Below are 25,263 nucleotides of genomic sequence, written 5' to 3'. Positions count from 1 at the left end.
CTTCCACGTTTTATTTAAAAAGTTTTATATAGCGCTAGCTGCACCCGGGGGTATCGGAGCGCTTTACATTTGCATACAAATTATTTGGGGGAAAGAAACCGAGCAATTGATATAAAATGAAGCACATGGTAGACTAAAAGAGTAAATTGAGCAATGCAGACAAAAACAGTATGAAAGTGAATAAGGGTAGGTTCAGTGGACATAATAATGCAGGAGGGATAAAAGTATGTGAAAAGGAGAGGGAGGGGGAAAGTTAAGGATGTAGAAGGCGGAGGTTGGGTGGAGGGGGGTCAGGATGGGGAAGTGTTGGGAGTGAGGGGGAGGAGCGGAAGTGTTTAAGGGAGGAGGGGTGGGTAGAACAAATATGGTAGGAGAGTGATTAAGTACCCCAATATTTGTTGTGCTGGTGTATTTTAAGGCCTTTTTTGAAACTTATGTAGGAAGGGGTACATCGTAGATCTTAAGGGAGGGCATTCCCAAATGCTGGGGGTCTTTCCAGAGAAGGAGCGTTATTGAGATGCTTTTTTTTTTAACATGGGGGGGACGAGAAGGAGAGAGTTTGTACTTCTCAACGTCCGGGCGCAGCCTGCTTTGGTGAGTTTGTTGGAGAGGTAAATTGGTGTCTTTTGATAAAGGGCTTTGTGAGTAATGCAGGCAATTTTATAGGAGGATCTGCCTTCAATGGGAAGCCATTTGAGGTCCTTGAGGGCAGGTGAGATGTGTTCAGAACGCTTACAGTCAGTAGTTAGTCTGGCTGCTAAGTGGAGGACAGATTTGAGGGGGGCTAGGTGAACTTTGGGTGTTCCGGAGAGTAAAGTGTTTCCGTAGTCCATCTTTGAAAGGACAAGAGATTGGTTAACCGATTTGAAATCTTCGGCTGGAATGAATGCTTTTATTTTTTTTGAGATGCCGGAGTGTGAAGAGTGCTCCTTTTGGCGGGTTTTTAGGTTTCGCCTATTATCATTCGCTTGCGAATGTAATAGGCGAAAATTCAAGGGCTCGATCGACTCGTGAAACCACTGCAGTTTCTTCACAGTGCATGTGAGTCACGTGACCACAAAAGCGGGTCACGTGACCACACAAGCACGCGCATCTCCCTAATCCGCAAACAGCATTCATTCAAAAACACAGAAACCCCCGCCCCCATCTGGCTTCCCTCCGCGCATCTGCCTGCCACACTTCTCCTCCCCTCGCTCGCATTCCCGCCCCCCCACCAGGCTCTCCCGCCCCCATCCGGCTTCCCTCCACGCATCTCCTTTCACCATGCCTGCTTCTATCCCCACACTTCTCCTCCCCTCGCTCGCATTCCCGCAACCCAAAATACCCTTTGTTTAATGGGGTCTGTGCCATAAAAGGAAATGTTTTGAATACATACATGGACCCTCCCGAGAGGCACACGTTACATCTTGCGTTATCAGATTAAACACACCATTTCACACCCGAGGCATCTCTCCGCGGTGCCTGCCAATATTTCTGCCAGCCAATGCCTTTTTAATATTGCACTGCTCGACAGCTCCCAGTAGTACAACAGAAAAAGGGCTCTGGACAACAGTAGATCCATGCAGCTTTTCTTGGGAAGATTCCACATTTCACGTGATTCGTTAAACGTAGCAATAACACGCCCCCACCCCACTAGTAATGTTAACTATAAACAAATACGCCTAAGAGTCAAACATCGTGTTGTCTGAAAGATTCATTTTTATTTTGCAAGCACACTTACTAAATCATATAGAGCTCGAATTAATTTCTGTACAGAATTCTGATTAACACAAATGAAACATGGCCTCTAAAACTCAACTGCGATATATACGCGACATTTCACTTTCATATGTACTGTATCGCTATTAGAAGGGCTGTCGGAGTTAACGTCCTGTGCTTAAGGCAAAATACTCTATCGCAATACATGACTTAAGTAGAAATGTATTTAAGTATAACTGCATAATACTGTAATTAAAAGACTAAACGTGCTTTACAACAAGGATTATTCAAATCAGTTAACATGAAACGTTTATGTGAATATACATTCTGGCTCGAAAGAAAACCAAAACAGTTTTGACTTGCTGCTACATTCAAACTATCCACACACAAAGTTAGACATGTAATTTTAAACATTAAAAAACTATACCGAACCTTTATCTTCCATTAAAACGTGGCAGATACTTGGAACGTTTTGCTCAGTTGAACTGTGCAACTAAAGAGCTCAATTTATTTCACAGTGAATAATTAGCAGCTTAAATGTGATTTCGAAAATACACTTTCCATTTAATTAAACGAGTTCGTGATTTGTTATGCAAGAACCGTGGCAAAATAACAAAGAACACCATTAATAGCAAAGTGTGCATTTCAAATCTAGATGTCAAGAATATTCGGATATTTTCAAATGTTCGATACAAACGGTTTGACAGCCTCAGAAGTAAGGGACTTACGTGAAGTTACAATGCCTTTTTCTTTTCTAAAATACTTCCAACAGTGACGTAGGGGCATGGCTACTTAGAAATGTGTTCTCTTTACGGAGGCTAACTGCTGTACAGTAATGCGTCTCAACACAAGACCACACTGAAGATTGGCTGCAGCTACAGGAGCAAACTAAATACGTCACACAGCAGAACACTACTTCTAAGCTTACATACACATTACTTAACTCAGTCGGTACAACTTGTACTAGAAGGTGTATTCGTATCAATTTTAATAAAGCCAGTGTTTAAAAAAAAATAATAAGCACTGGCGTTGCCAATAGGTTTCGCATTTGGAAAGTTGGAGCTATTAGTTTTGTAAATGACATTTTATATTTATATATCGTTATTGGCATTGTCAATAACAATATATAAATATAAAATGTCATTTACAAAACCAATAGCTCCAACTTTCCAAATGCGAAACCTATTGGCAACGCCAGTGCTTGTTTATATGGGTATCGAGCGCAAGCTTACTGTTGATGGTGACGCCAAGATATTTAACTGATTCGGCGAGGGGGAGAGAGCATTTAAGGGCATTAAGGTCCGCGATCCATGCTTGAATGGGGAGAGGGTTGTTTTTAGGAGAGAAGAATGATTTCAGTTTTGTTTGGATTAAGTTTGAGATGTTTGTTGAAGAACCAGGATTGAATTTTGGATAGGGCAGTGTTGAGGTGTACGATATCAGAGTTTGATTTGATTTTATAGTATAGTTGGGTGTCATCAACATACAGGTGGTAGTTAATTTTGGCTTGTTTAAATATGAGGTTGAGGGGTTCCATAAATAGGTTGAAGAGGGCAGGAGAGAGGATAGATCCTTGGGGGACACCGAGGGAGACAGATGTGGGGCTGGAGAGGCAGTTTTTAACTTTGATTTGTTGGGTTCTATGTTGGAAGTAGGAGGTGAACCAGTTAGGCCGAAACGATCTTTGAGTGCATTGAGTGAGGTTGAATGGTTAACTGTGTCAAATGCAGCAGTGAGGTCGAGAAGGATGAGGATGCAAGTCTCCCCCTTATCCAAGGCAAGGTGGATGTCATCAACAATGTTTTTTTTGTTGTTGTTTTTTTTTGATGTTCTAACTGCTTTTATTGAATGTTATAGATAGTACACCGCTTTCTGTGCCTACAACCCGGAAGCCGGCAGCATTGTATGCGTCGGAGCAACAATAGTATAGCAGGAAGAACACAGCTGTGTAACCGGCATCCCGGGGGCCCGGCAGCGTCAACTCTGTACCATACAATAAATGTCCGACAGTTAGTACAGAAGACATGCACCATAGTAGGTACCGCAGCAGAACAGGGTTTTTTGTTTTTGTTCATTTGTAGTCCTTTCGAACAGTTCCCAACTTTAGAACAAAACTCTGAGGGTTCACGGCCACACTCAAGAGCAGAATACTGGGCCGAATATGTGGTAGTACATGTCAAGGGTCTTCCAAAGCAATGCAATAACACATTACAGTCACAATGGTACCTGTTTATCTAGAGGTTACAGGTGATGTGCAGCACCACAGAGCGGTGCCGGATCCAGTAATGAGGGTGTATGGAATTGCCAGGGCAGTGGGATGTGCGCGCTAGGCAAAGGTCCGACGGCAACCCCCGTGTGTGTAGCGTCAGTGGACAATCTACAGGGAAAGCGCTATGCAGGCGAACGGCCAGCGGGGTATCATGTGGGGCAGTGTGGCAATGTGAGAAGCTGAAAGTGATGTACGCATCTGCTGATAGCTGTCGGATGCCCCAGACGCCTCCGTGTCGGCTAATCACCCACAGACCGCCCGCAGGGCCATCGCCGTCATCCGCCCGAACAAGCAGATAACCGACCAACGGGCTCCAGATATCTTTGGGCTGGCTAGAGATCGGCAGTAGCTCGGTAAAGGTGATGTGGTGTTCCTGACAATAAGTTAAGTCAGTCAGCCACTCTTTGAATTTGGGGGCTCTGCCTCTTCCCCAGCGACACGCCACTGGGCGCTTCGCCAAGAGCAAGGCCATGTCCACGAATTTCCTACAGGTTTTAGAGATGTGGGCCGTGTGCCCAAGTAGTGCAATGATCGGTTCCGCAGCAATGGTTTCCGTGGTCATTGCTGTAAGGGCGCCTGTCACCTGCTGCCAGTATAAGCGGACAGGAGGGCATTCCCAAGCCAGATGCAGGAAGCCTGCACGCTCAGTGTGACCGCGCTATCACCGGTCGTCATCGGACAGATGAAATCGGTGTTTCTTCACCGGGGTATAATATAATTGGTGCAAGAATTTGTAGTGGATCATCTTGAATCTGCTGCTAGCAGATATTCGAGCTGTCAGGGCACAGCAGGATTGCCAGTGGTCATCAGTGAGGTCCGTGGCTAAATCAGTACTCCAGTGCGATCGGGCCCCTGCCTCAGGCGGCGCGGCGACCGATCTAAGCTGGCGATAAAGTCAGGCGACCAAGTGTTTCCCTTCCTGCGAGCATAACAGAAAGTGGAGGGGGAGAAAGATCTCAGGCTCCCCGGGGAACTCAGGCAATATGTCTTTCATGCCCTGACGAAGGCGCAGGTAGTAAAAGATATCCAACGGGGTGCGATGGAGTGTGAGAGGCAACCATTGATGAGGACCTTCGCAGTGGGTTGTGTGTAGAGTAGTCTGATCCAGGAGATAAAAAGTTTAGGCAACCCTATATTCCCTAGGACAGAAAACCGATGGGGCCATTCAACAGTCGAATGCCTTGGTGGCATCTAGGAAGACAGCCGCTACTGGTAAGTCGGGGTGAACTGTGCGAAGCAGGGAAAACAAGGTGCGGAGGTTGTGCGATGTTGAGCGACCAGGAACGAATCCGGCCTGGTCAGGTAGAACGATCCTAGTCATAAGGAGAGACAGTCGGGTGGCCAGGACCTTTGCTAGGATCTTAACGTCGCAGTTCAGTAGGGAGAGTGGGCGGTACGAGCCGCACGAAACAGGATCCTTACCTGGTTTCAAGAGTGAGGTAATGACTACTTCCCGCATAGAGCGAGGGATAATGCCATCGGCCAGCGATTCCTCATACACCTCGCGAAGGACAGGGGCCTTAATGTCAATATAAGCCTTGTAGAACTCAGCGGGAATGCCGTCCAGGCCTGGTGCCTTACCATTCTGCAATGACATAATGGCATCCCGAATCTCATCAGTTTCGAAGGGAGCAGCCAGGAAAGCCCTATCTCCATCGCTAAGCCAGCACAGTGCCACTTCTCCGAGGAAATCAGAATAGGGTACGTCAGCCGTGGTAGCAGTGGTGTAGAGCTCATGATAATGAGTGGTAAAGGCCTCTAGTAGTGCATCTGAGTCCCTAAGGATGTGGCCCTGGTCGTCAGTGAGTTCTAGGATGGTATTGTGGTCCCGTGGGGAGCATGTGAGGATCGCAAGTGCCCTCCCTGGTCTATCCCCCTCGCAATATCTTCTGGCCTGCCAATGTTTCCCCCGGAATTTTGCCTCCCTGGTAGCCTCCTCCTCGTACTTCGACAGCTTGTCCCTAAATTCTGCGTCAAGATCAGGATTAGCCTCCTCAGCCATGCGAAGTTCTAGTGCCCTAAGTTCTTTGTGTAGTGAGTGGATAGTGTTTCGTATGTCACGCAGGACCCCAAAGCTTTTGGATATACAGTACCCACTTATGGTGACTTTGAAGGCCTCCCAGATGCAATCGACTGAGTCCACAGACCCCCTGTTCCTTGGGAAAAAAGCGGCGATTTCCTCCCCCAGCTCCGCTCGGAACAAACTGTCCAGCAGTGCCGCCGGCTGTAACCTCCAACCCGGCCTAGGGTTATCCCATCCAGGAATGGGTGTATGTAGTAGGACTGGGCTATGATCAGAGTACGTCCTTGGTAAATGTGAAATCCCCAGAACTTCTGAGGTGACCCCTTTGGTGATGAGGAAGTAGTCCAACCGTGACCATGTGCCCAAGTGCGAAGTGAAGTGTGTGCCTTCTTGCTGTGTCGAGTGTAGGTGTCGCCATGCGTCCACTAGGTTGCCCTCAGCAAAGACACCCTCCAATACCTCTCTGACCCTTGGTTTGTAATGATGTGCTCCATCAGATCAATCTAAATGAGGTATTAGCGCCAGGTTAAAGTCTCCCCCCCCATATAACATGGCGGGATCCGACATCCACTACCTTACCCCAAAGTGTGGTAAAGGAAGGCATATCTGAATTGGGGGCATAGCAGTTTATGAATGTAATTGTGTCGTGGCCCATGCGTCCCCATAATAATGCATAGCGACCCTCTCCGTCCAGTAACTCTCCGTATTTGTGGAACGGCACTGCACGTTTGAATAGAATTGTTACACCTCTAGCATATGTGGAGTATGAGGAAAATGCCCGGAGTCCAGCCCACTTGCCTGCAAAAGTAGCTCTGACCCTTGGCGACAGGTGAGTCTCCTGTAGCATGGCAACATGGACATTATGTCTGTTAAAATAAGCAATCACATCACAACATTTTCTAGCATTGTTTAGTCCCCTAACATTCCACAAGATACAGTTCAATTGTGTATCAGACCCTAGGCCCGCCATAGGAAGCCCTCCATCACTACACCCCACCCCCGTAGCGGTGAGACAGCAGGTATCGTACCATTGACAGCATGTCGACTGTTGTGCTTTGTGCCTTGAGTACCTCCCCCGTGTGTGAACCGTGTTTCCCCAAACAATCCCGCCCCCTCCCACTACTGCATCCCAATCATGCCAGCAGCCAGTTCCCATCCTCTCCCCCCCCCCCCCTTCCCGCAACTTTGACCTTTCAACATTGTGCATGGGGGACACCTGATAGGGCAACAACAACAAGGGCGCACAGCCACTGCTCCCGCCAACCGGCCTCCCGATCTGTACCGCCCTCAGTGGAGGTCGGGGCAGGGAGAGTGGTCCTTGGGATACGTTACCATCGGTGAGTTCTAGTAGTCCAGTTCGGTAGTGCAGGTTTTACGTCTCCCCACCTCCCGAAGCGGGAGCAGTTGGTCACAGTTCAGGTCAGCAGTGATCAGTTAAGGGCAAGATGTGACCACGTGCTCATTGCTCCTCCGCTGCTGAGGAGGGATCTTCCTCTTCCAGATCTGCCTCAGCATTACGACCATTGCGCCCTGCCTTGCTGACTGACTTTAGGAAGTCCTCAACTTTTTGAGGGTTTGTGAAGATGCAATGCTTCCCCCGGTAGGTGACTCGCAGCCTCGTTGGGTAGAGGAGGGCGTATTCCAGCTGAGCCTCTCGTAGCTTCTTTTTGACAGGAAGGAACTTTCGTCTTTCTTCTTGCACTAAAGGGGTGAAGTCAGGATATATGGAAAATGTCACTCCATCATATTGCAGAGTTTGTTGGGTCCGAGCTGCCCGTAGTGCGACATTGCGGTTGCGATAGTTTAGGAATTTGGCAATGATCGGCCGGGGCTGCAGTCCGGGCTTAGGGGCGGGGGCCAGTGGTCGGTGCGCCCGTTCTACAATAAATTGCGGCGAGAAGGCGTCTTCTCCTATTGAGCCTTTGAGGAGTTTCTCAATGTATATTTCCATTCTGCCTGTGTTTGTGGACTCTGGAACGCCCGTAACGCGTATGTTGTTGCGTCGGCTACGAGCTTCTAAGTCCTCGTTCTTGGCCGCTATGAGACGGAGCAAGTTGTCCATGCGGGCCAGTTGAGTGGTATGGGACGTGGTGATGTCGTCGTTATACGAAATTTGTTGTTCCGTGGCGGTGATGCGTTCCTCATGCCGATCACCCTTATGGACTAGTGCGTCTAGCCTTGCAGTCATACCGTCCACCTTCTCCACCACCGTGGCAAACCCCTGTCTCATCTCCTGGAAAAGGCGGGGCAGATCGACGTCTCTGGCAGGGGAGGTAGCGGTGGATGTGGCAGCGCCACTGGGCCCCGATTCAGCAGCCATCGTCTTTATCCCCTTCTTGGCGCCATCAAAGCTGATTTTAGATTGGCGATTTTCTGGGCGCACCATTGTGGCCACTGATCGCGGTAGCGTCGTCACTCCGTGTATCACCACCCCAGCACCCCGTGAGACTGAGGCCGCGGGGTGGGTTGTCGTCGTCCAGAGGCAAGCAGGTCCAACGGTGGGGGACCCAGCACCCGAACCCCCGGCACCCGCAGGGGATCCCACAAAGAGGTTGCAGTCTCCTCGGCTCCAGTCCACACCGCCAAGGCAAAGAGGATATCCGTTCAGAGGCAGGGCGACCGGGCCCTGCGGCGGAGGGCACGGCTCACAGGTCCTCCGTGCGCCGGCTGGCTTATGATAGCCTGATATGCGCAGAGGTCTGGATCCCTTCTCGGGGGGTGCATCTGCCACAAGCACCAGAGCAGACAGCCCAGTCTCCGCACCAGCCGACCACAACCCCAGAGCACTGCAGTGATAGGCCTCGGAGATCACTCTAGTACTGTGACATCTACAGGGTCACCCGCGCGGCCGGCGATCTTCAATATTTAAGCGTAGCAATTGTCCACATCCAGTGCCCCTGCTGCTCGTTCTGCCAGATGTCCAGTATGTGGCCCTCAGCAACACTCTCGATAGAGGGGGACAGCTCAGCCAACCCAGGGACAGACGCTCCTCACCTTGTACAGAGGCGCGGCGGGCGCGATGTCAGGCCGGCAATTCCTGACCGCTGCGGACAGTGCCCCACCGCAGGCCTCTCCGTTCCCCAGACCGTGCGTGGAGGGCGGCAGTATCCGCTGGCCTCAGCAGCCCCAAGCGGTGCAGCAGTTTCTCAAAGCCGAGCTGGGAGGCTGGGCAATGCACCGCTGGCCGTATCCGCCGATTTCGGCACCCCAGGGGTTCCGGTGCAAGCACGCCCTGGGCGCCGAGCCAGAAGCGCCGATCAGGCCTGCCGCCTCGTGGCAAGCCCCGGTCTGGCGTAGGTTCCCGCAGCCGGTTCCCTCTAGGGACGCGCTCCGAAGGCTCAACCGGCGATTTCACAATGCCGATGTCAGCGTTTCCTGCCGCCCCAGAGGATCAAGCTGCGGGTCATCTGCTGCTGCCAACAGTGATGTTTTTGCGAGATTACTCACCGATGTCAGCAAATTATTAAAGGATTAATGCCCAAGGGACGGGAGCTGCGTAGCTAAGCAGCCATTCCTGTTTGCGCACCCTCTAGCGCTCAGATCATGTCATCAACAATGTTAAGCAGTGCAGTTTCAGTGTTGCAACCTTTGCGGAAGCCGGATTGTAGGGGGTCAAGCAGGTTGTACGTGTCAATGTGCTTATCCAATTGAAGTAGGGTACCATTTTTCAAGGGCTTTGGAGAGTAGGGGGAGGTTAGAGATAGGGCTGAGGTTGTTGGGGTCTTAGGATCGGCTTTGGGGTTTTTAGGGATGGGCGTGATTTGTCTGAGTTGGAGGGAAATAGGGACACATCCCATGGAAAGGGAGGAGTTAATTATATTGGTCCAATAAGGGACAATGATAAACAGGATTGGGCGCACGCTGCTTCACCTCTCAGATGGATTGCCCCTGTGCATTCTGGGTCATGCAGTTCGTGTGTCTTAGCAAATGAAAAAAGAAAGGGTTTGTAAGTGTTTCACCAAGTTTGGTGCAAGTAGGTACTTTGTATCTCCAGGCATCTCTAGACACGAGACTCGACTCGTGTTTCTGGATCAATATCCTTCATCAGTAGAGATAAGTAATGAGGCCACTGAGTAGGCTGCCCAACAACAGTCACAGGCTTCGATGCCTCCTGGGCTCGCAGGTGCAGCACCACTAGCTTGTCTGCTAGGGAGGCTCACGGGAGCCCTTAAACAGTAAACAGGATTGGGCGCACGCTGCTCCACCTCTCAGCTGGATTGCCCCTGTGCATTCTGGGTCATGCAGTTCATGTGTCTTCGCAAATAAAAAAAGAAAGGGCTTGTAAGTGTTTCACCAAGTTTGGTGCAAGTAGGTACTTGGTATCTCCAGGCATCTCTAGACACGGCAGCCTACTCGGCGGCCTCATTACTTATCTCTACTGATGAAGGATATTGATCCAGAAACACAAGTCGATGCTCGTGTCTAGAGATGTCTGGAGACTACAAGTAACTACTTGCACCGAACCTGGTGAAACACTTACAAACCCTTTCTTTTCGATTTGCGAAGACTAACAAACTGCATGACCCAGTATGCACAGGGGTAATCCAGCTGAGAGGTGGAGCAGCGTGCGCCCAGTCCTGTTGTACTACTTAAGGGACAATGATGTGCTTTAGAGGGTGGAAATTCTGCCAGGAGGCATTATTTTTAAGCTGTGGGTTGGTGTGGAAAGGTTTTGGATGGGTAGGGGAGGGAGGGTGAATGGAAGGGGTATGGGGTGGAAACCGGGGGAAGTGTGGTGTTAAGGTACTATTCAGAGGACATTGGGGGAGGGAGGGAGCTGGGTAACAAGGAAGGATTGATCAATCTTGGCAATTTTTGGGGAGAAAAAGTTAGCAATTTCGTAACATTTGCTAGAGGAGGCCATCGACTTAGGGGGTGCAGGGAAGGTTTGGTTTCTCACGATATTGAACAGTTCTCTGGGTCTGTTCTTGGCACGGGAGATTTAGAGCGGACATTTTTTTGCGTTTTAAGTTTGAGCGGGCCAGTTGATCTAAGACCTCGACAACAGTTTTGTTAAAGTGCTCAGTAAGTTCGTTCGCATTGAGAGAGGGTGGACTGAGACGAAGTTGGGTTTGAAGTTTGGACTCCACTGTGCCACAAGGGATTTGCTTATGGTTTCTGGACATCGTCGTGGCTTTATAGATTTTAGCTGGGGCGAGCGGGGTGGGGGGAAATCGTGAACAACATGAGGTGATGGTCGGACCAGTCGATAGGGATGATGTTGGATATAGATGTCAAGTCAACGTTAGATATGATGGTGTCAAGGATGGCTCCTTTGGAGTGGGTAGGGGAGTGGCAAAGTTGTTTGAGGTCGATAGTCTCAAGGAGATTAGTGAGAAGGCTGATTGTGGGGTCCTCTGGTTCATTCCAGTGAAAGTTGAGATCTCCTAGGAAGAGGGTTTTGGAATTTGAGAGTGATGATTGTGTGAGAAGGTCCGATAGTTCCTCAGCAAAGGGAAGAGGCTCACCAGGTGGGTGATAGATATTATGTTGTCGTATTGGGTGGGGAGTTTATCGTCTTAAGTTCGGCTCCTAGGTATTCAAAGGTAGTATAACCTGTGTTCTTCACTAGGGAGAGTTGTAGTTTGCTTTTAAACATAATTGGTAGGCCACCCCCTATTCTTTCAGGTCTGTCTTTCCTGAGAATGGAGTAGCCAGGAGGGGTGAACAGGTCAAGGATGGGGCTTGAGTGATCTTTGAGCCAGGTTTCTGTGAGAAAGGTGATGTCCATATCGTCGTTAAGGATGGTTTCTGATAGTTCAGTTGCATGTCGAACAGCCGAGCGGCAGTTCACGAGCATGCAGGACAGGGGTTTGGGGATGGTAATTTAAAATATATCTTGATGCGTTTTAGACAACCCATACTTTCATATATTAAAGCAACTTTTGAATTTGAAAGGTTTATTAAAAAGGGCTTTCTATTTTAGCTTTTACGTATATTGTTAGCAAGAAATAAATATACTTGAAAACAATAAAACCACCTATTTCCGTGATTTATTGCAGTACAACTTTGCTATAACATGAACTATAACATGAGTATATGAGCTGACATTGAATGTTTGCTTGGCCCATATTAGCAGTTCATAAATCTCTTGAGCTCATCTTCTAACTGCTGTAGAAGTTTTATGATGCATGTATTTATGGTGTATGTGTTATCTCCCTGCTTAGGACTGAGAGATCGGCTGCTGGCACCCACAATGTTTATTATGTGTCGTGCTACAATGTTTATTATGTGTCTCTGTCCAATCATTTTCATATGATTTTTGCAGCTGTAATCTAAGTAGATTGTTGTCATTTAGGCAGCATATATGTGTGTGTTTATCTTAAAATGCACACTGTGACTTTAGACGGGGTGAGCTTGTAGTGGTGTTTCTACCCTTTACATTTGCCGGTATGCAACGAAGTCACACTTTAGGCATATTCTTTGCCCTAGTGAGCCAAGGGCATGACACTTAATGTGTAAGGTATTCATAATGCTCTGCGGCCGCTAGCTTCAGAACCGGAAACTTTGGCGATCCCCTTGGTGGCCCACCCACTTAGAATGGCTCTCCTCTGCTCCGCTCTGTCCACTGCAAGGGATCGAACGTCGTTCGGATTCCCTGGAGCGCCCGGACGTGAAAGTACAGGCCGCTGTGAGGTGCCCAACCAGTCAGCCCCTTGTGTATGCATGTGAGGCCATGCATTACTACAAGCTACCCATCCGACATCCGCACTACCTGTTGCATCAGTGTCTGGCTGCGTCCCCTCAAAGCATGCTGAACCCTTCTTCATTGTGGGGGCTGTGTTAGACTAGGGGTCTCTAACCTTCTCTGTCAGCAGACCTACTTCCGTGCAATGAAAATAATACCGAGCTGTTAACATTATTAGTGTTTTTTATACTGACTACATCAGACATGATTATTTTAGTGGCCACCCCATTTGTGATTACCAGCAGTTCGTTGTCGGCCTCAGTGCTTCAGGAGGGGTTTCCAGCAGTAATGTAATACAGCTTTGCCAATTTGGAATTCCTTTACATGTATAATACATACCAGCCATAACTGCAGTGCTACCCCTGGCACCAAGTGATAATATTAATAATAATTCTTCCCAATGCCTGATCAGTTATCGAAGACATATCAATCAATAAATATTTTTTGCAAATTGAACCATTCTCAAAATATCAGCTTATGAGCTATGCAAATACACACATTTTTGTTTCAAATACATACTTTTCAGTTTTGGCATATGTATTTTAATTCAGCCTAGCAAATCTTCAAATTTAGTATGTTGCATTACACACAGGAAAGCTACTTACAGGCAGTTGTAAAGCTACTGGTAGCTCATGAGCTACTTGTTGGAGAAGCCTGCGTTTGACCTTGCTAGTGAATGGCTTGGACCATCGTTTTATGGTTTTGCAGCACTCGTTTTGGCTGTCGAGTTAGTAAATGTGTATTATCTCATCATTTTATTTTGACACGTGGTGAATTAAAGCTTACCAGAACTGGTGTGCTTTCCGTGAAGAATCTTCAAAGTATAGTACTGTTTCAATAAACATAGTTCTCAGTGTGACAGAGATGTATTTCACTGTAGAAAAAAGATCCAGATAGTTTGCGTCCTGTACACTAGTGCAGTCTGTATTTCAAACTTTTAACTAGTGTTATTTTATTGATGGGGCAAATCTGTATCATCTTCCCTCTAAGCTTTCTCATCACTGGATGTACCTTTTTATTACATTTAGCAGATGTAAAGTGTCACCAATTTCTTAAACCAACGTATTCCATCACTTCCCCCACTTACGCATTTCTCTGGTGGTTTTGTTCATATTTATACATCCTGTACTACCAAAATGTAATTAGCATCATGGAAGTCCACCAGTACACTTGGTGCCCTCATCTATAAATATTTTGCTTCATAATTTTATGTGAACCCTGATTTCCTGCATTTCTGGACAAGTGAAGAATTATCTTTCATTTTCGTGGGCACTTATGTAAAAATTGCGGGATTTTTACAAAAGTGCCGATTTCGCAGGCACTTTTGTAAAAATCGCAGCATTTTTTACAAAAGTGCTGATTTTGCTGCAAATCGCGAAATCCTCGGGGGTCTGAATAATATCATCTATGCGATCCGTTGCCCAAGTAACTTACTTTACATAGGCCAAACCACCCAGATGGTCAAGCAATGCATTTCCCAACAGAAAAGCCGCATTAGATGTCATGTTACTACTGCACCGCTGGGCACACATTTCAAAGAACACAACCACTCGGAGACAGATATGACACGGCAGGTCATAGATCGCCCTCTACTATCTGTCCGTGGCTGTAATCTCCAATTACTACTAAAAAAATGCGAGTGCAGATGGATAACGCGCTGCATTTCTGTTGCCCATGGTCTCAATTCGCTCGACAAATGGAATACAGTAATCACCAGAATGTAGAACACCGATTGTCCTCTGTCACGATACACACTGTCGCACCTCTTATTGTGCAGGCAATTTTTATGCCTACCATTCGACCGTATATTGTTTTTCTGCTGATACTGGTTTTTCCAACTTACCTCCCTATCTATTGATGCACAATCGATTTAGATGTTTAATCTAATGATCGCTAATAGTATTTATGCTCCATTTACACATGTACATACAAACGATCACACTAGTAATGTCGTTGGTTTCACACATTCTGCTAATTTTGAGTCCTCAAGTCAGACCATATATCATAGTTGCTCCCTTTGTGTAAATTTCTCCCATGATTTGAAAGCCTTAAGTGTACATCATAATGAACCCCTTTGTGTAATTTCTCCCATTAATTGAAAGCCTTAAATGTACATCATCATTTTCCCTTGGGTTATACCCAGCAGTTTGTACACGTTATGTAATGCTTTATAATTTAATTTTATTTTCCTGTTCCCCTGATAACGATCGTGATTTGTAAACGTGATAGTCAATACTTGAGTATGTGTTTCATGTCACCACACTTCGGTGCCTATCTGCTTACAGCCATCCCCCAGGGCACTCGCCTCGCAGTCCCCACTCTTTAGTCTCTATTCCCGAGAGGAACCCGTGTGACTTTCTCCCAGCGCCCTCACAGAATCTCTCGGCTGGCTCCTACGTATACCAGAACCGCTGAGTTGCGCGTTTGTGACGCTTTACTCATCCCCCTCCGGATTTATGCCGGTACTCTGGACACAACTCAGCTGACCTTCCCTCTTCTTGGATTCACTCTCGCAGCCTTGTTAATTCACCTTCCTGGTAAGCTTACGGTGCCGCATAGCCCGTGCTTATAGGCTCCACACTCACCCTCTACCTATTGCCCACGGTTGATCTTGTTTCCCTCCGGTTTTTATTACAGCCCGGCCCAATTCTCGCAGCCCTCCCTTAACCTTGGAATCCCTCCATAAGGTAAGACCGCTGTTTTTCCACTGTGCTGGTCGCCCATTTTTTTGCCACACCACTGTTCCCCTGTTAGTAACCACCACACTTGTCCCCTTCCCTCCATCGCATAGACCGCATCTAAGCCTTGAACGCTGTTCCCTTCAAGTGACGCATTCTAGACGAACGGAGCGCATCCTTTGGTCTCTCGCTCCCCATAGTGACCTCAGGTATACACTACCTAGCTAGCGCTCTGTCTCAATTTTTTTGATTTCTTCTCTGGGCTTTTCTTCCAATTGATTATTCCCCGTTTCCTTCCCAACTCAATAGAGCACATTTCAAGAATTATGTAACCATCGCCCTGATGATGACCTCTAGTTATACAGGTTGAAACGCCATTAACTCCACAACGCCATTTGCGGCATTCAAAAGGGTCTCTTTACAAACTATGAAATTGTACATGTGTATTGTAAATCCTTTCGTTTGACCCCCACTGTGTATAGTTTCCGCGCCCCTTCACGTTGTTTCATAATCACTTGTGTCATTGCGCCGCTTACTCTCTGCAACACTTCCAGTACACACTTGGTTGTTATGGGTACCGCAATTTAGTTGTAAATTTGTGCTACTATATGCAAATAACCTTTTACCTTACTGTGGTCTCCCTTTCCTGTGCTTTGTGATTGATGAAATTTGATGAACAGTCCCCTGTTTGATATACCAGTTGAGTCATTGTTCTGTTGTTTTATTGTTATGATACATGGCCCTGTAGGCCTTCTTACACGTTTTTTTATTTTCTTTTGATCAAGAAATATCTTTTTAAATGGTTGCCTGTCCTTCTTACCAGAGCCTAAATTCTTTGTCTGAGAATAAACTCAGCTGCGCAGATCTGAGACTGCGGGCAGGGATACAAATTTACTTGATGGGGGGTGGGTTAGGGGGGGGACTGCGGATAACACTAGGGACTCAGGTCATTTGAAAGGCCAACGTTATAACAATGTTTACGCAGCATCACCTAGATATGGTTGCAGTGCCTCCACACTATTCTAGATGTGTGAACACCTAAGCTATATGAAAACGATGAAAGGTGTATTTTCATGAAAGCCCAGGGAGCTAATCAGATTAGTGAATATTGGCAAAGCGGCTGCAATCTTTTGGGGAATATCTCCTAAAGACGGTAATTGAATTTGTTATTTAAATTCCATAGTTATTATTTTTCTTTTGGGATGGGGGTGGAAAGGTTGTGTTTTGTAGTAGCTGTGTTTTACCACGACCAGGGACAAACTGTTGCACTGCAATTTAGAAAAAGACGGGCGGCAAACTGCACGGTGTACCTTGGTCTCCCTTTCTACCATTAGCAAAAGAGTGCTTCCATTACAGTGCATCATTCCATAGTGCATGTTAGTGTAAGCATGTCACACTGGCTCTTTTTAAGGTAACTAACTTTCCTTGTCTCTATTCTTCACTGTGCCAGGATGCCAACTTTCTAGGCCCATATCTAGCCTTATTCTACATTTACATTGCCCATCCTGAACTACAATAATCAATTGCATCACCACCATGACATTTTTAATTGCTTTCCCTTATTCCTTGTATATTAACCCATGCTCTGACATTTGCCCTTTGATGCCATTAACCCATTTTTAATTTAAAAACATGAATCTGGGTTTTATATAACTGTGGTCTTTTGGGCATATTTTTTCAAGAACACAGTTTCCATACCCCCACTCCCTCCCCTCCAAATGTTGTTTACAAATTAAATACTTCGAAGCAATTTGACCAACTTAGCGTAGCTTTTCTTCTTCGTTAACTAGTTTCCTTTAGCCAAGGTTTGACATTTCACCTGTGTAACAAGAGTTCAGTGTCTGTTTTTACTCAAATAGCGTGTTTGTGATTCATCAGCTGAATGACAAAACGTCAGATGATTAAAATCCAGTAAATTGTGTTTGGGTGTTTGATTCCACTTAAACATAGGTTTCTTTCAAACAACCCTCTATTGGTCAGCTATGAATTTCAAAAATGACATTGTTCATAACCAGATGGTGAAATGTCTCTGGAGCTTGAATGCCACTTGCGGCGAGTCCTCTGTATTGTTTCGTTGTCTTGATTAATAATTGCTCAGTTTATTTTATTGAGACCTTTTTTGTGAGGAGTACCATGCAGTTACTCAATGCTTTGGTGTAATAGGTTTATTTTCATTCTCTATTAGAATTTGGTCTTATTTCTGGTAGATAAGAGAATGTGAATAGCTAGGAGTCCGTCCTAAGTGAATACTTGTATTTTCTTTCTTGTCCTATTGGATTATTTTAAATATTTTTCCGAAAGTTAGATACCAGTTCAGCAAGTATTAGTAACCTCTTCAGTTTGTGTTGGGTATGTAATGCAGATTTGCAGAGCACACTATGTCCCGGAAGGGTAGCCTGGCATTGAGCAAGTGTAAATCTACTCAAACCTATGGCCTAGTGGGACTACTCGAAAAGCTAGGTCTTCAGCTTCATGCAGTATTCAAGGTGTGAGGAGGAGGCGAGCGCTTGGTCGTTCCCCTCTGTAGGAGCGATGTAGAAGGCTCAACCGCCAAATCTGGTTTTCTGTATGCATGAGATGTGTGCAAGTAGGAGTCAGGACGATTGGAGTTGGTTGGAAGGTCTGTGAAAGCATATTAACTGTTGAGGTATGCTGGGCCAGTGTTATGTAGTGCCTTGAAAGTGTGGGTGAAGTGTTTGAATTGTGCTTGTGGAGCTCCTTTGGATGTGATGTGCGTGTGGCGTGGGAGGTTGAGAGTGATTCTGCCAGTTAAGTTCGGAATGGTCTGCAGCTTTCCGGTGAGTTTTTTTGTTCTCGGCTTAGAGGGTGTTCCTATAGGCCAGCTTGCTTGTGACAAGGACATGTGTGACGATTTTCTGGGTGATAATTTGAAGCCATTTGAAAATTTTCCTCCGCATCTTTAGGGTATGGAAGTATGAGTCGGTGACTTAGGTGGTCATGTCGAGTTTTCTGTTGATGACTATCAAAGAGTTGTTGTGAGCCCCAGCTCACACAGCTGACAGTTATTTCTATAAACTCACTGATGAACAATGAGCATAGTAGCTTTAGGAGTAATGGGGCTACAAGGAAAATGGTGGGGGCCATTTGAAATCCTTCTTGGACATAATCTGTAAAGTAATAGCATTTATTTTTGTGTGCTTGCATTGTAGTAAAGAAGAGACCTACCGCAAATGGATTGAGAAAGCCATTGTGTCATGTAGTCTACTCTAAGCATAAGAAACATTTATTTCTAACATCAGGACACTAGCACAGTCCCACCAATCTAGTGTCTATCTCTCCTGATAATGACATTTTGAATCTTTTCTGTTATATTCGTGGTATAGTGCTTCCCCAGTATCTGCACATTGAGGGTAATGTGGCCTGTTTTAACTGTTGACCTGATGATGCCTAACACTGCATGTAATTTTTACCCTTTTCTCCCTCAGCTTGTGAATACCTTCTTTGGTTTTTTGAGACGGAAGACAGATTTCTTTACGGGAGGCGAATCGGGATCCGCGGATAAGGTAAGACATTGGCCATAACAACCGCATTAATGCAGCGTCTTTGTAATACTCTTATGTAGGAAAAGATATATAAGATCTGGCAGAAATTTTAGAGGCCCTGGGACGGGGAGTCCGGAGGCACTGAAGAAGCTCAGTCTTTTTAAGATCCTTCAGGGTTGGCACTGGACACTGACACAGCTTCAGGTTGAAGAGTTGCTCCCTCACTCTGCCTGCAGACGATGTGACATGTCCTGTGATATTGTTTATATCTTACTGGACTGTTCTGCCATTTGTCCCTTCTGGGCAGCAGTGGGGTCTATGGATTTGCCCTCGCCACTTCCAGACCCCCTAATTTTCCTCCCTGACTTATCCGAGCTGACCCACTATGCCTGTTGTTTAGTCGCCACTGCTCTGACAGCTGCCAAGATCTGTATTCTGTGACTTTGGGTTACCCACAACTATGTCCTACGAAAAGGTCATTTACAATTTAATGAACAAAGCAGACATTTTTCTTCTCATGTGGTCCACCTTTCTGCAAGACCCTTCCCTAATTTGTATTGATTCTTGATTCTTCCTCATCACTATCATTGCATCCCCGCCACACATTACTATACTTAGGCTTCACCTGACTGGCATTCTCATCCATGCTTTGTAGTTTCATCCTCCCTTCTTTTCTTACCTTCTTTTTTTATTTCCCTGTTTTCTTCTAGCTTATTTTCTTACCCCTATTTTTTCGCTCCCTTTCTTATTAATTAGGATTGATTGTTATTGGTGCATGTATCGCAATTAACATATTCATCTCAATATGGGTCAATGCTGGACTTGCATGTCACTGCTTTCGCTGTTATTTTTCAGTTCTTGGTTTATGCCAATAAAAATAATTGCTGCAAAAAAAACCTGTCTCTGAAGAACATTTGACAGGAGCGACCACTTTCAGCAGTCCGATTGATACCTGCTACTACAAGTACAGGAGGCTGTGCAGCTTTTGAGTTTGACAGCAGATCAAGAAGGTGTGATATGAGGAAGCCCAGGTATGCCAAGCTGTGCATGGAGCTTCATAGAGCCTATGCTGTCCAGTAGGAGGGATGGGGAGAAGCCATAACCTCCTGTGTGAAAAGAGCAAGAGTTCGTGATATTGAGCTACTTTGTTTGTGAGGTAGGAGAAACACAGTTAAAGCTGTGCCCTATATGCAGTATGACCGTGGAAAGGCTTGGACCACAGAGAAGCAATCAGGCTTTGGAACAACATGACATGTTTCACAACATGACGTCATAGCATAGTCTTGTAGAGCTCTAAATGCTGGTTTGTCACATTAAGGTTAATGATTTAAGGGCTCAAAAGAGATTGTTCAAATTCTTTAGATCTAGCAGAGTGTATTCCTCTAGTTTGCAAGGGTATCATTCTGAGTGTTGGGATGGGAATGTCCCCTACCTGGTATACAGGCATGCTCACCCAGCCTTTGAGCCCTACTGCATATGTTTTTGGTATCCTGGTTTTTATTTTGCCCCTTGCGTCTCACAAATTCAATTGTGAGCGCAGGGGCTTAGGCCTATTCCTGACTACGCAACCCCCTGCCTGTGACTTGGAGGGGTGCACCAAGCATTCCTACATAGGAACAGTGGTTAACTGTCCTGGGGATTTCACTTTAAAGCAGTGGGAGCTGCATTTTTTTTTTGTTTGTTTAGATTCACAGTGTCACCCATCCTTTTTATCTGTGTCTGTGAGAGTGTGGTCTACTGGGATGTCACCTGAAGTCTGTACTTTCTCCTGGAGGAGCGGGGGTCTACCTATTGCGTAGATGCCGGTTTGCTTAGAGATGGAAGGAGTCTGCCTGGTCCTGTAGGATGAGTGACTGCCCAGGAGAAGAAGCCAAGCATGTCCCCGGTTGGAGGGACACATATAGAAAGCTGAATACCTGAGAAGGAAGCCAGGAGCTAGCCATGCTGTAATGAGACTTCAGGTCTTTCTGAAGATTCCTGATGGCAACATCTAAAAGCCCAGTGTGAACAAACCCGCCCAGTTGGGGCGACAGCTGCCTTGCTGATTGTGTCGGCTGAAGCAGCTGTAGTAATTGTGTAGGTGTAGTTGAGGTTACAACTGCAGGGGGGGGGAAATGTCAACCACAGATGCGGGGACATTCAGTGTTTTGTTAAATACCCCTCACACACCAATAGGCCCCTTGGTGTCATGCTTCATCATTGGGGCCTTCGCACCCCTCTAACGGGATGCGGCGTGCTACGACCGACGACTACGTGGGAGCACTTATAGTAAAGACTATGTGTGGTGCGCGTGGTGGAAGTGGTAGGGTGTTTAATAAAATGTGAGTGGTGGGATGTGGTGAAGGTTAAAAAGTACCTGGCTCGTAGGTTTTAAAGAAAAAAATGTTATTCAACCTCGGGCTGATACTAGTAAAAGAAGTGCAGATTGAGGTAGTTAGCTGTTGTGATTATGGACAGTACCTCTGGTGTGCGTCGACATGTTTCGGAGCTGGTGCTCCTTCTTCAGGACGGGGGCACATCTTCCCCACCTTACTCACGTTTTTCTATATGGTGTATATTAAACCAAAAGTGAAAGACTATTTACAGTGTTTTAAAGTTAATTAAGGCTACAGTGTGCCTACAGCGGTCGTGGAACATGCAGTTGCATGACCTAATATATTAGGTTTTCTTGCTTCATGAGCATCAAGTGAACGTTGAGGGTATTGTTGTTGCTAAATTCGCAACAAACTCAAGGTAGAAATTTCTCCGTGTTCCCCCTACGCTGCTCCGCTGGTAATGGCAGCGTAGGGGGAACACAGAGAAATTTCTACCTGGAGTTTGTTGCGAATTTAGCATCAACAATACCCTCAACGTTCACTTGATGCTCATGAAGCAAGAAAACCTAACATATTAGGTCATGCAACTGCATGTTCCACGACCGCTGTAGGCACACTGTAGCCTTAATTAACTTTAAAACACTGTAAATAGTCTTTCACTTTTGGTTTATTATACACCATATAGAAAAACGTGAGTAAGGTGGGGAAGTTGTGCCCCCGTCCTGAAGAAGGAGCACCAGCTCCGAAACATGTCGACGCACACCAGAGGTACTGTCCATAATCACGACAGCTAACTACCTCAATCTGCACTTCTTTTACTAGTATCAGCCCGAGGTTGAATAACATTTTTTTCTTTAAAACCTACGAGCCAGGTACTTTTTAACCTTCACCACATCCCACCACTCACATTTTATTAAACACCCTACCACTTCCACCACACGCACCACACATAGTCTTTACTATAAGTGCTCCCACGTAGTCGTCGGTCGTAGCACGCCGCATCCCGTTAGAGGGGTGCGAAGGCCCCAATGATGAAGCATGACACCAAGGGGCCTGTTGGTGTGTGAGGGGTATTTAACAAAACACTGAATGTCCCCGCATCTGTGGTTGACATTTTTCCCCCCCCTGCCCACTGTGAGTTGGATTCTTTTTGTTTATATAAACAGTGCCCGTGGAGTAAGAATCCTAACTCTCCACTCTACCTCCCTTCTGTTGTTACTTTCTGAGGTTACAACTGCCTCTGAAAACGTCAGCGTTATGGGGAGTCGCTAGTGAGCCCGGCAGAAAGGTGGCCGCTACTTGGTGAGGCACTGCAGGCTGGACAGGCCATCCGTCATAAATCCGGCAGTTTAGACCGACATCTTACCTCCAAACCTAGGGGGATTGCTACTGAACTGCGGAGGCACAAGCTGACCGTTGCCTGGCTAGATCGGAACTGGCGTAACTGCGAAAAGGCGAGCGAGGCCGGCACCAACGGCAAGATGGTGGCCTCGTAAATTTCCGCTTGTGTGCTGCTGAGCCGGAGTAGGGAAAAGCTGGTTGCAGACTCATGGTGCGACCGCTTCTGCTCCTTACCCCCCATTCCCTGAGCCACTGACTGGTCACCTGAAGATCCGTGAGGAAAGCTGTGGCAGCCGATGGAGGCGAAGGCCGCGGACACGAAGAGCTGGGTGAAGAAAGCTGGAGGTGAACCGGACAGGGCTGTGGCCTGCGGGGACTGAGTCAGTGTACATGCATCAGTGTGGCCGTGTCGGCCGGGTGCTTCCTGGGAGCTCGCTTTGGTGCCTGTGAGGAGGTAAGTGGAGGCAGGGCTCGGGCACCGAGGAAGCAGGGTTTGGGCCAAGGCAGCACTGAAAGGGACAACGCGGCCTCTGCCCCCGCTGGACTGACTACAAGACGGCCCGGCAGAGGATAACATGCACACCGGCGGTGATTGTACCCGGGCGCACCAACCTAAACCCTGCTGGTGAGGGGCGCAGCGGGGCGGGGACCGACTGATGAGTGTGCTCAGTCCCCTCATGCAGAGACTTTAGCGTGAAGTGGAGTGGCCTGGTGTGGCGTGGCTTCTGCTCCGACCCTGGATTGACGTGGGGACACACCAGTGTCCATGTGAGGCTGAGCCCTCTTCCCAGAGGCAGAAATACTATACAAATATTGGCAGACTGAAAAGGGTTGGGTGATGTTGCCCGGGGGAACCGAATCTTCAGCCAGAAGGGGTGTGTGTCGGCTCCGCATAGAGGACATTGTGGGTGATTCCCCCCCCCAGGCATGAGCCGTGCCTAAGAGGAGCAGGATGGGTTGCCCTGCCACCCAGCTGTGAATCATTTGCCCGGGAGGGCCCAATAGGAAGCCGACCAGATCAAGGCAGCAGGAAGAGTGCCCCACGGTGCATACTAATGCGCATGGCATTCGACAAGCTCAGTGAATCGCCACAGCGGCGGCAGAACTTAAACTGGGAGGCTTCCAGCTAGGAACATTGGCAGAGGTCCCCGGTAGCTTGTCTCCTTTCTGGTGAAGAATTGGCTTGGTAGTTTAGTCTGCCCTGTTCCCATGATGCACTGGGCAAGGGACAGACTGATTTGCATATAGCCAGGTTCTGAGCTGGGATGGTGCAGTGAGATAAATAACGGTGATGGATCTAGCCCTGATCTTTGGACTGGGTAAGAGTGGTCTGCTTAATTCAGACACTCTGTTCATCACCACACCCTTTTCTGAATCATTGGCCGAGAAAGGCAGCTGCTGCCCCGTACCCGGCTTCGTCACTCGCCCCGCGGTTGGCGTTGCAAGGGGACCGGTTCAGAGTGTAAGTGGGGTCGCGGAGCGCCCCTGCAGGACCTGGTACCTACCTGTGGAAAGCTACAGAAACATTGACTGCTGACTCATTGCAATTCACTCCTGGGGGCAATTAGGAGCATCTGGGACCATGGAAACAAGCATTGGAAATGCAATAGGTCTCGCAGCATTAGAGTTAGTGCTTTTAGAATTGTTTATGGGTTTTTTTTGTAAATCTTTAGCATTTTTGTTTCCTGTAGCCAATGCTAAAGAATTACAAATAAAAAAAGCCATAAACAATTCTAAAAGCTCTAACTCAAATGCTCCGAGACCTATTGCACTGTGTGAGGGTGAGGGGTTGAGGGTGAGGGTGGGTGAGGGTGAGTGAGGGTGAGTGAGGGTGAGTGAGGGGTTGAGGGTGAGTGAGAGTGAGGGTGAGTGAGGGTGAGGGTGAGTGAGGGTGAGGGTGAGTGAGGGTGAGGGTGAGTTAGGGTGAGGGGTTGAGGGTGGGTGAGGGTGAGGGTGAGGGGTTGAGGGTGAGTGAGGATGAGTGAGGGTGAGTGAGGGTGAGTGAGGGGTTGAGGGTGAGTGAGAGTGAGGGTGAGTGAGGGTGAGGGTGAGGGTGAGTTAGGGTGAGGGGTTGAGGGTGGGTGAGGGTGAGGGTGAGGGGTTGAGGGTGAGTGAGGGTGAGTGAGGGGTTGAGGGTGAGGATGAGTGAGGGTGAGTGAGGGTGAGGGGTTGAGGGTGAGGGGTTGAGGGTGAGGGGTTGAGGGTGAGTGAGTGAGGGTGAGTGGTTGAGGGTGAGGGGTTGAGGGTGAGGGGTTGAGGGTGAGGGGTTGGGGTTGAGGGTGAGGGGTTGAGGGTGAGGGGTTGAGGGTGAGTGAGTGAGGGGTTGAGGGTGAGTGAGGGTGAGGGGTTGAGGGTGAGTGAGGGGTTGAGGGTGAGTGAGGGTGAGGGGTTGAGGGTGAGTGAGGGTGAGTGAGAGTGAGGGTGAGGGTGAGTGAGGGGTTGAGGGTGAGGGGTTGAGAGTGAGGGGTTGAGGGTGAGGGGTTGAGGGTGAGGGTGAGTGAGTGAGGGTGAGGGGTTGAGGGTGAGTGAGGGGTTGAGGGTGAGTGAGGGGTTGAGGGGGAGGGGTTGAGGGTGGGTGAGGGGTTGAGGGTGAGTGAGGGTGAGGGCGAGTGAGGGTGAGGGCGAGTGAGGTGTTGAGGGTGAGGGTGAGGGGTTGAGGGTGAGGGGTTGAGGGTGAGTGAGGGTGAGGGTGAGGGGTTGAGGGTGAGTGAGGGTGAGTGAGGGTGAGTGAGGGTGAGTGAGGGTGAG

General features: G+C 47.6%; 1 protein-coding gene across 1 annotated transcript in view; it reads left to right on the top strand.

Moving 5' to 3' along the window:
- The window catches only part of NUDC (nuclear distribution C, dynein complex regulator), a 139,212-nt gene that overhangs the window by 16,077 nt on the left and 97,872 nt on the right, over window positions 1-25,263 (top strand). Inside the window, exon 2 of the mRNA XM_086957615.1 lies at window positions 18,803-18,880. Within this exon, the coding sequence (XP_086813741.1) occupies window positions 18,803-18,880 (78 nt within the window). The remainder of the gene's footprint in view (window positions 1-18,802; window positions 18,881-25,263) is intronic.

The sequence above is a fragment of the Lissotriton vulgaris genome, chromosome 2_1 (assembly GCF_964263255.1).
Source record: "Lissotriton vulgaris chromosome 2_1, aLisVul1.2, whole genome shotgun sequence".
NCBI classification, from domain to species: Eukaryota; Metazoa; Chordata; class Amphibia; order Caudata; family Salamandridae; genus Lissotriton; species Lissotriton vulgaris.
This window is presented reverse-complemented; position numbering and strand designations above follow the sequence as displayed.